The 11,046-nt window shown below is 39.4% G+C and overlaps 1 protein-coding gene across 3 annotated transcripts; it reads left to right on the forward strand.

The window, feature by feature from the left end:
• The first annotated feature begins 3,500 nt into the window (after nucleotides 1-3,500).
• LOC126892865 (uncharacterized) lies at nucleotides 3,501-10,269 on the forward strand. 3 transcript variants are annotated; one of them, XM_050662679.1, is made up of 2 exons: nucleotides 3,501-4,644; nucleotides 9,236-10,269. In XM_050662679.1, exons 1-2 carry the CDS (start codon nucleotides 4,195-4,197, stop codon nucleotides 9,989-9,991), a joined length of 1,206 nt encoding a protein of 401 aa, XP_050518636.1. In that variant the 5' UTR covers nucleotides 3,501-4,194; the 3' UTR covers nucleotides 9,992-10,269. The 3 variants fall into 3 exon arrangements, with proteins under 3 accessions (XP_050518636.1, XP_050518635.1, XP_050518637.1); XM_050662678.1 differs by lacking the exon at nucleotides 9,236-10,269 and adding an exon at nucleotides 5,598-6,631; XM_050662680.1 differs by lacking the exon at nucleotides 3,501-4,644 and adding an exon at nucleotides 7,990-8,282.
• Nucleotides 10,270-11,046: the final 777 nt, after the last annotated feature.

The raw sequence follows: 11,046 nt of genomic DNA on the forward strand, positions 1-11,046 counted from the left end.
CTCCCATCCCTTAGTCTGATACGCGGCTCTACCTCACATATCCACCCTTTACGTTTGCAGGATTTTCGTAGAGAGGTCACGAGCTGGTCATGTCTCCTACATCTTTGCCAATGTGCTATTGAACACTTCTGTAGTACGTGGCTCAGAGACTCGGACCTACCGCATCCCGTCCTACACATCCGTTCTTGTGGTGGATTTGACGGGATACCTTTGGTTGGTAAAAGGTTTCCTCGCAACTGGATTGCTTTTACGTAATCTCTTCCCGACCAGTAGGGCGGTGGATTATGTATCCAGGCAGAGCTCTCTGGATGGCAAGAACCCTGAGCAAGACCATTACCGCTATAGCCAGTTTCTAACTTCGCGCTCAGCTCACGTGCTATGAATGCCGAACTGCCTCCGTTGTTCGAAGTCCATTTGACTAGTTTCTCCCAGAGACTGCTTATATACGGCAATGACAGTATATCAGCTGTCGCCTGCGTCGCTGAGATCATTAACTTAGCCAATCTCCTTCTTAAGATGGCCGGAACGTGCATGACCATGGTCATGACGCCCAGACCACCCTCTCTAGTAGGCGCGTGAATGTAGGCATCCGCACATGTTCTGTTGAGACGCAGAAATTTCCGCACGGCTATGCGTATGGTCCTGTCAAAGCCTTTCAGAGCTTTTAGCGTTATTGTCGGACTCTGCAGCTTATCTATATATCTCGGTAGCAAGTACGTCTTTACTAGGTTCAGCTTCTGAGCTGGCCCCAGACCAGATTTCGAAATACGATCGAGCTGGGTCTGCAAGTCTTGGAAAGCCACCTTGGTCTGTCCCAGGGCATTATACCTTTGTCCTAGGTACTTGAACATCTCACTTGGTTTCAACTGTTTAATTCTATCGTTGCCGACCGAGAAGAGCGAGTGCGTTACGCAGTAAGAGTGCTTATTACCACGATCCACATTGACCGTAATAGCTGCACTCTTACCAGCGTTGATCGACATCCCCCTCCTCTCAAAGAATCCAACAGCTGTCCGGAGTTGCTTGTTCCCATCATTGAACGAATCGGACAACAGAATTAAGTCATCTGCATATCCTAGTACTGAGACTTTCCTGCCGTCTACCACTGGTAGGCCTTGCATGTCCTCCTCGAGCTTGCATATTAGCTCGTCGACCACCATGTTGAACAGGTAAGGAGAAAGCGGGTCGCCCTGCTTAACTCCTCTTTTCATGTCGATGTTTTTCGTCGACTTGCTACCGGCGGTGATGACCGTACGGCTGTTCTTGTACGTGTCCATCACATAACGTTTAAATGTGTCATCGACGCCGAACCTCGTCATTGCTCGCTCTATCGAACGATGAGAGACCGTGTCAAAGGCCTTGCGTAAATCTATTGAGATTATGTTGTACGGTCGAAGGCCACTTCTACGCTGTTTTATCACCGTTTGGAGTGTCAGATTGTTTAACAGAACACCATCTACTTGACGAAATCCTCTCTGGTTCTCATGGAAATCAAGCGCCGACAGACGATTACCCAATACTCGGTGGAATAACCGAACCAAGACTGAGGAAATTGTTATAGGGCGCCAAATACCTACCTCCAATGGATCGCCACCCTTCGGTATTAGAGTGGTCCGACAACTCTTCAATACTTCTGGGGTAACGCAGAATTGGAGCATGGTATTGAAGACGAGAACTAATTTCCGAACAGGTACCCTACGCAGCTCTTTGATCTTTAGAAAGTCAGGACCAGCTGCTTGAGATTTCATCGTTTGTAGGGCCCCTAAGATTTCCGCTTCGGTAATGGCATAGCCAATCAAAGCAGGATCTTTTTGGTCGGAGATCGGTTCATCGTCTCTTGGCGATATCGATGAGAATATCGCTCTATACTCTTTTTCTACAGTCTTTATATTAGGGCTCGCATCGACTCCCCATAGGGGTTTGCCGTCTATGATAGCCTGAGCCAGAGATGACCTGTCCGTTCGATACCGATGTTGAGCCAGACGGTAGTTCAGAGCTCTTTCGTGGTTTCTGTTGTTAATCACAGGGGCGGTTTTCGCCTTTGAATTTGAATTTTTCGATCTTCGCTTCTCTGTGCTCACTGATAGTATATCAGTGGTGATATATTCGTTCAACAAAAGTCTGACACCCTCTCGACGTTGCTCAGCGTTATCCAGTTGCGAGTTCCGATAGATCTCTTTTTCTGAATCGCTCCATGCATTCTGCGTTCGAAAATACTCGTCGAGATAAGTGGCCAACGCCGCACGGTTCCCCATCGGAACGAATTCCTCGGCATCAGCGTCTAACACATTCAAAGTCAGTGAAGATGACACATCACCGTGCTGACTAGCAGTACGTTCGGGGTTCGATCGGTGTTCCGATACGCCCTCGACTGACCGTCTCTCAGGAGAAGATTCCGTCCCCGATGAGCGATTTGCGAATGACTCGTTGTTAGAAGTCCCGGGAACCGGACTCCCAGGTGGGGTCCGCTCCCTGTCCTCCCTGAGTCTTTCGAGGAGTTCCTGGTATTGAGGCTCGGCGCGCGTCCGCCGAATCTGGTCCCGAGTAAAGTGGGGGAATTGCTCCTCCAAATACTTACGGACGCATCGACCCTCATATTGGATCTCCAATTCACTCATGCGGATCTGGTCCTCACCAGTGATCCTTGTCAGTCTACCGGGTTTCTCGTATTTCCGCTCGAGCTCCCCGTTGTACTCGTCAGGATGTGCAGTGCGCATATGCTGACGGAACCCCGCATATGATTTGAAGGTCCGGGCACATATGTTGCAGACGTCGTTGTTACCTGTTTGTGGCCCTCGGCAGCGCAGCCTGCGTAGGTGAGTATCTATACCGGCTTGCGTGGCGAAGTTTGTGCCACAGATGCAGACAACCATCCTCTTAGTTCGATGGATTTGGAGCTAACTGGACCAGTAGAAGTCTTAACTTACCGGCCTCTGAACAATTTGGAGTGTACGTTAGCTCTATTCCAAGCTCCCAGGAATCTGGGAGGGTGTATAGCCTTAAGGAGTTAGTTCGAAACCCGATCGGCAAGTAGCTATACGGTATGCAATTGGGAATCTCAGTTAGAAGTGAGATTTTTGAGCCCTTGCACACACTACCTTTCGGGTACACCCCACCGTAATCAGCAATCTTCCCTCCAATGAGTAATTGAGTGGGCTCTAAAAAGTGCCCAAAACCTTTACTCAGTGCAAGGAAAATTCCCAGCTTCACGAACGTGGACGTTCACGGTTTGGATGGTTTATGTGGTAAAGGTGAACTCCTTGTTCACCCAAAAGCGTAATAAAGCAAGAGAAGACGCGAATCCGCAGAAATTTGGTTTACTCTGCGATCACAATCAAGTCGCACTATACGCCAAGCGAACAAAGAGCCCCGCTTCGATACCACACGGACGAAGCCCTTAAGAGAGTCACAGTTACTCCCTCCGTTTACCCGCGCTTGCTTGAAGTTCTTCCCTTTGACATTCAGAGCACTGGGCAGAAATCACATTGTGTCAACACCCGCTGGGGGCATCGCAGGTTTGAAGCTTACTAAAAAGCAGGTCACTTTAACTGATTCTTAAAACATTAAACTATTTAAATTCTAAAAACAAGAAGCAATACTTCCAGTATCGTGTCTCGTGGACACCATTTCTAGTACTGGTAATACTTTATTTTTATTTGTTTGTATAATTCCAATAGAATACTCTTTTGGATCCTTTAAAAAGGTTTTTGAAGTGCTGAGCCGGTAGCATCCAAATGAACATTTGGAACTTGTGGTATGTCACTGGCATATTTCTTAATAAATTCAAGTTGTTCCCTACTAAATATAAATACCGTTAAAGGTTCGCAAACCTTGAAAATATAATTGTAATTTTCTCGCGCCATTAATACCTTATCAAAAACGTTATCTACAGATCTATATTGATTAGAAAGTGCTTCAGTTTTAATTTTGCGATAGACGACAAGTGATTTTGCTCTCCTAATGTTTTTTCGTATACGAAACTTTTTTGAAACATGATTTAACATCTTCTTTTCGTATATCTAAAGGCGCGTATCCACTGAAAAGTTGGCAACTTTTGTGTTTGCAACTCTTCCGAAGTCACCAACTTTTGTTTTTTATCGTTGTCCACATCTAAACATAAAGTTGTCAACAATAATTTAGGAAACATGTTAGTTGGCAACTGGCAGTCTCCATCAAGACTATTGTGTTGACAAAATGGGGTCGATTGATGACGATATTATCTTAGCAGCTGCATCATTTATTATTTTGAGTAAAAAAAAGAAACGAAAACATAAATATTGGGTACGACCAAGCCTCATAGGAAGAAACACACATGGAGGAATTGAGTTAATAAATGCTTTGAGAAAAGATGATTTGTTAGCAGGACGTATTGAAGACGGACAAATAAGAAACTTTCTCCGTATGACTGATTCCGATTTTGAGTGGTTGCTCAATCTTGTTGGACCAAAAATTACAAAAAATGACACTAATTTTAGAAAAGCCATCACACCTACCGAACGCCTACTAATTACTTTAAGATTTTTGGCTACCGGAGATTCCTACACTTCATTAATGCATTTATTTAGGATTTCAAAGCAAGCGATTTCAAAAATTGTACCAGAAGTATGTATAGCAATATGTGAAGTTCTTGGCGATCAAATAAAAGTAAGTGTATTCTATTATTATAAATATTTTTGACGGTTTCTTTAGCAGAGCAAGTTTGGTAAAATATTCAATTTTTGTTCCCTGGGGTCAGGTTCGATTCGTTTCCAAAAATAACTGAAAACGCATTTAGAAAGTTTTTATTTAAGAAACTATTTTAATGCAAATCATATGAAACATCATGGGGTACACATTATTAGTCTAATATATTAGCAGTATTTATAGCTTCCAGCAGAATACTAGATGCAGCCAAACTTGTTTCCTGTTCTGTTTGTGAATCTGTGAGTGGTATATCCTGTGTTTGTTGTGGGATGTATTGTGATGAAGATGGTAATGCATATTGTGGCGAGCGTAGTTCAGGTACTGTTTGAGATTCTGTCACTTGTGGTATGTATTGTGGTGAAGGGGATGATACATATTGTGGTGATAGTAGTTGATTGTAGTGTGATGTGAGTGGTGATGTGTCATCTGGTGATGAAAGAGGTGGATGTATGGGAAAACTGGAACTTGATGAATGTGTTGAAATTGGAGTCATTTGTCCAGTAGCAGGATAGTCATATTTTCCGATACTTGCTTGAAACAAAATATTTGATATTTCATGCTCCACCACATTTTGAGCATAACTTGATTTTAAAGCTTCCATTTTCATTGCAACATGCTCCCCAAAGGCACTGTATTTATGGCGATTTTTCTTAGCTTGAAGTTCTTTCAATACGTTGTAAGCTTCCTCTTGCCTTTGGTCACCAGTTGAAACCTTCCTTTTTGAACATTTAGTTTTTTTCCCAATACAAGGCGCTGTCGACGGACCTGGTTGTGAATTCGGTGGTTCTGAATCCGATGATGGTGGGACTATTGTATTACTTGTATTTCCCTCATTTGGTAACAGATTTTGATTTTGGGAGATTTCTGCCTCAACTTCTTCCGACCCAGAATCCTAAAAATATATTTTTTTATAGATGCCTGGAACTGCTGAAGAGTGGAAAGTAGTGGCAACACAGTTTAATAATCTATGGAATTTTCCACAATGTACAGGAGTTATGGACGGAAAACATATTATGATTCAATCACCAGAACACAGTGGAAGCGATTACTTTAATTACAAATCGTTTTTTAGCATTGTGCTTTTTATTGTTGCTAATGCAAATTACGAAGTGTTGTATATGAATGTTGGCTGCCAGGGACGCATATCGGATGGTGGTGTTTACGAAAATACCCAGTTCAAAAGAATGTTGTCCGAATGTAAACGTAATCTACCTAATAATGAAAAGCTTCCTGGTAGAGCCATGGCTGTTCCTTATGTTTTTCTGGGTGACGATGCTTTTCCATTGTCACCAAATTTGATGAAACCTTATCCAGGTACCCAAGAAAAAGGATCACAGGGAAGAATATTTAATTATAGACTATCAAGAGCGCGAAGGGTATCAGAGAATGTGTTCGGAATATTATCTGCACGATTTCGAGTTTTCAGAAAAATAATGTTACTTGAACCAACGAAAGCGGAGACAATTGTGACTGCTTGTATTTGTTTACATAATTATTTAAGAAAAAAAAATCAAGGACCACCTACACTCCACCTGGAACTTTCGATTCTGAAGACAAAGACAGTGGTAATATTATTTCTGGAGCTTGGAGGAACGAGATGCAAAACAATATGCCATTCCATAGTTTCGATAAGAGAGCTCGGAAATCAAGTAGTGCTGCGAAAGATGTGAGACAAGAATTTGCAGAGTTTTTTATGACCGCACAAGGGAACATTCCTTGGCAAAATGACTATTAACAAATTATATAAAGTAACGAAACAAACAGCAAGAAAATTAATTAATGCATTAATAATATTAATTTTATGAAGTTATTTTATTTTTTTTAAGTTAGAAGTTAACTAACTTTCTACTAACTGCTAAATTACTAGAATATGATACGTTATGATCCTCTTTCAATCGTAGTTATTCATAGCTTATAAATCGTAAAATAAATACAATATTGTTGCATACTTACATGTTTTTCATTTAATCCCTTTTCAAGGCATAACTTAGGTTCATTTTTGTCTGATAAAAATAGAAGTCGTTGGTACGCAAACCACTTTGTGGTATCAGAAGTAGCTGAACCCGATTTATTTTCTTCTTTTAATTTCGTCTTCTCTCTGAAAAACTGTGCCGTCAAATTTTTTATTTTAGCCCACCAATGGCCGCTTACCCGCGCTTGCTTGAAGTTCTTCCTTTTGACATTCAGAGCACTGGGCAGAAATCACATTGTGTCAACACCCGCTGGGGGCATCGCAGGTTTGAAGCTTACTAAAAAGCAGGTCACTTTAACTGATTCTTAAAACATTAAACTATTTAAATTCTAAAAACAAGAAGCAATACTTCCAGTATCGTGTCTCGTGGACACCATTTCTAGTACTGGTAATACTTTATTTTTATTTGTTTGTATAATTCCAATAGAATACTCTTTTGGATCCTTTAAAAAGGTTTTTGAAGTGCTGAGCCGGTAGCATCCAAATGAACATTTGGAACTTGTGGTATGTCACTGGCATATTTCTTAATAAATTCAAGTTGTTCCCTACTAAATATAAATACCGTTAAAGGTTCGCAAACCTTGAAAATATAATTGTAATTTTCTCGCGCCATTAATACCTTATCAAAAACGTTATCTACAGATCTATATTGATTAGAAAGTGCTTCAGTTTTAATTTTGCGATAGACGACAAGTGATTTTGCTCTCCTAATGTTTTTTCGTATACGAAACTTTTTTGAAACATGATTTAACATCTTCTTTTCGTATATCTAAAGGCGCGTATCCACTGAAAAGTTGGCAACTTTTGTGTTTGCAACTCTTCCGAAGTCACCAACTTTTGTTTTTTATCGTTGTCCACATCTAAACATAAAGTTGTCAACAATAATTTAGGAAACATGTTAGTTGGCAACTGGCAGTCTCCATCAAGACTATTGTGTTGACAAAATGGGGTCGATTGATGACGATATTATCTTAGCAGCTGCATCATTTATAATTTTGAGTAAAAAAAAGAAACGAAAACATAAATATTGGGTACGACCAAGCCTCATAGGAAGAAACACACATGGAGGAATTGAGTTAATAATGCCCGGTTGCACCAACAGATCTTAAGCTTAAGTTGAGAATATCATAAGAATTAATATAATATAATTATAATATATAACAATAAGAATACCATAATATAATAATAGATATAATTGATAATAAGGTAAGAATCTAAAATTATGATGCAACGTAAGTGATACTCAAGGAGGCCATATCTATAAGTAGAGCTTAGCTAAGTTGGAGCTTAAGATCTGTTGGTGCAACCAGGCATAAATGCTTTGAGAAAAGATGATTTGTTAGCAGGACGTATTGAAGACGGACAAATAAGAAACTTTCTCCGTATGACTGATTCCGATTTTGAGTGGTTGCTCAATCTTGTTGGACCAAAAATTACAAAAAATGACACTAATTTTAGAAAAGCCATCACACCTACCGAACGCCTACTAATTACTTTAAGATTTTTGGCTACCGGAGATTCCTACACTTCATTAATGCATTTATTTAGGATTTCAAAGCAAGCGATTTCAAAAATTGTACCAGAAGTATGTATAGCAATATGTGAAGTTCTTGGCGATCAAATAAAAGTAAGTGTATTCTATTATTATAAATATTTTTGACGGTTTCTTTAGCAGAGCAAGTTTGGTAAAATATTCAATTTTTGTTCCCTGGGGTCAGGTTCGATTCGTTTCCAAAAATAACTGAAAACGCATTTAGAAAGTTTTTATTTAAGAAACTATTTTAATGCAAATCATATGAAACATCATGGGGTACACATTATTAGTCTAATATATTAGCAGTATTTATAGCTTCCAGCAGAATACTAGATGCAGCCAAACTTGTTTCCTGTTCTGTTTGTGAATCTGTGAGTGGTATATCCTGTGTTTGTTGTGGGATGTATTGTGATGAAGATGGTAATGCATATTGTGGCGAGCGTAGTTCAGGTACTGTTTGAGATTCTGTCACTTGTGGTATGTATTGTGGTGAAGGGGATGATACATATTGTGGTGATAGTAGTTGATTGTAGTGTGATGTGAGTGGTGATGTGTCATCTGGTGATGAAAGAGGTGGATGTATGGGAAAACTGGAACTTGATGAATGTGTTGAAATTGGAGTCATTTGTCCAGTAGCAGGATAGTCATATTTTCCGATACTTGCTTGAAACAAAATATTTGATATTTCATGCTCCACCACATTTTGAGCATAACTTGATTTTAAAGCTTCCATTTTCATTGCAACATGCTCCCCAAAGGCACTGTATTTATGGCGATTTTTCTTAGCTTGAAGTTCTTTCAATACGTTGTAAGCTTCCTCTTGCCTTTGGTCACCAGTTGAAACCTTCCTTTTTGAATATTTAGTTTTTTTCCCAATACAAGGCGCTGTCGACGGACCTGGTTGTGAATTCGGTGGTTCTGAATCCGATGATGGTGGGACTATTGTATTACTTGTATTTCCCTCATTTGGTAACAGATTTTGATTTTGGGAGATTTCTGCCTCAACTTCTTCCGACCCAGAATCCTAAAAATATATTTTTTTATAGATGCCTGGAACTGCTGAAGAGTGGAAAGTAGTGGCAACACAGTTTAATAATCTATGGAATTTTCCACAATGTACAGGAGTTATGGACGGAAAACATATTATGATTCAATCACCAGAACACAGTGGAAGCGATTACTTTAATTACAAATCGTTTTTTAGCATTGTGCTTTTTATTGTTGCTAATGCAAATTACGAAGTGTTGTATATGAATGTTGGCTGCCAGGGACGCATATCGGATGGTGGTGTTTACGAAAATACCCAGTTCAAAAGAATGTTGTCCGAATGTAAACGTAATCTACCTAATAATGAAAAGCTTCCTGGTAGAGCCATGGCTGTTCCTTATGTTTTTCTGGGTGACGATGCTTTTCCATTGTCACCAAATTTGATGAAACCTTATCCAGGTACCCAAGAAAAAGGATCACAGGGAAGAATATTTAATTATAGACTATCAAGAGCGCGAAGGGTATCAGAGAATGTGTTCGGAATATTATCTGCACGATTTCGAGTTTTCAGAAAAATAATGTTACTTGAACCAACGAAAGCGGAGACAATTGTGACTGCTTGTATTTGTTTACATAATTATTTAAGAAAAAAAAATCAAGGACCACCTACACTCCACCTGGAACTTTCGATTCTGAAGACAAAGACAGTGGTAATATTATTTCTGGAGCTTGGAGGAACGAGATGCAAAACAATATGCCATTCCATAGTTTCGATAAGAGAGCTCGGAAATCAAGTAGTGCTGCGAAAGATGTGAGACAAGAATTTGCAGAGTTTTTTATGACCGCACAAGGGAACATTCCTTGGCAAAATGACTATTAACAAATTATATAAAGTAACGAAACAAACAGCAAGAAAATTAATTAATGCATTAATAATATTAATTTTATGAAGTTATTTTATTTTTTTTAAGTTAGAAGTTAACTAACTTTCTACTAACTGCTAAATTACTAGAATATGATACGTTATGATCCTCTTTCAATCGTAGTTATTCATAGCTTATAAATCGTAAAATAAATACAATATTGTTGCATACTTACATGTTTTTCATTTAATCCCTTTTCAAGGCATAACTTAGGTTCATTTTTGTCTGATAAAAATAGAAGTCGTTGGTACGCAAACCACTTTGTGGTATCAGAAGTAGCTGAACCCGATTTATTTTCTTCTTTTAATTTCGTCTTCTCTCTGAAAAACTGTGCCGTCAAATTTTTTATTTTCCTTTGTATTTCAAGTTCGTGTAGCCCCATCACATCACTGATGGTTTTCCAGGCATCCTTTTTCTTATTTTTATTTTTATAATTTACGTCTTTTGGATTCCATAGTACACTTTGGGTGTGATATAAATCAATTAAGGTATCAATAAGTTCATTTGTCCACGTTATTACTACAGACATGTTTCTATTTACAACTTACGTTTCCAACTGAGCGACCGTCCCCACAAAGCCGTTAAAACGTCGACAACACGCGCATTCCTTTGATGTTACCGCCAAAAAGAGAAACAAGGTTCTCAACATTTGTTTGCAATTTTTGTTGGCAACATGAACATATTTCGGAAACTTTTGTCACCAACGCATGTTGACAACACGAAAGTTGCCAATTTTCCTTTGGTGGAGACCCGTCTTAAGATTTCGGAATTCAATAAACGTAATACATCGCTCTAGATATCCAACGTTTCTAGTTAGTTGTTCACTATGACAGAAATTAGCCGAAGTACTATACAGGGTGATTCATTAAGAATGTCCAATCACTCAGTTGTAGATTCTAGACATCAACATATTAGTCTAAGAGCTGGGAGCGGATTTTGTGCGTGAT

Source organism: Diabrotica virgifera, chromosome 9, assembly GCF_917563875.1.
Source record: "Diabrotica virgifera virgifera chromosome 9, PGI_DIABVI_V3a".
Classification (NCBI taxonomy): Eukaryota; Metazoa; Arthropoda; class Insecta; order Coleoptera; family Chrysomelidae; genus Diabrotica; species Diabrotica virgifera.

What these genes read in the sequence shown, in the direction of transcription:
- LOC126892865 (XM_050662679.1), top strand. Translation starts at nt 4,195, where the DNA reads ATGGGGTCGATTGATGACGATATTATCTTAGCAGCTGCATCATTTATT. An exon ending in TTCTTGGCGATCAAATAAAA is followed by an intron (nt 4,645 to 9,235) that starts GTAAGTGTATTC and finishes ATTTTTTTATAG; the next exon opens with ATGCCTGGAACTGCTGAAGA.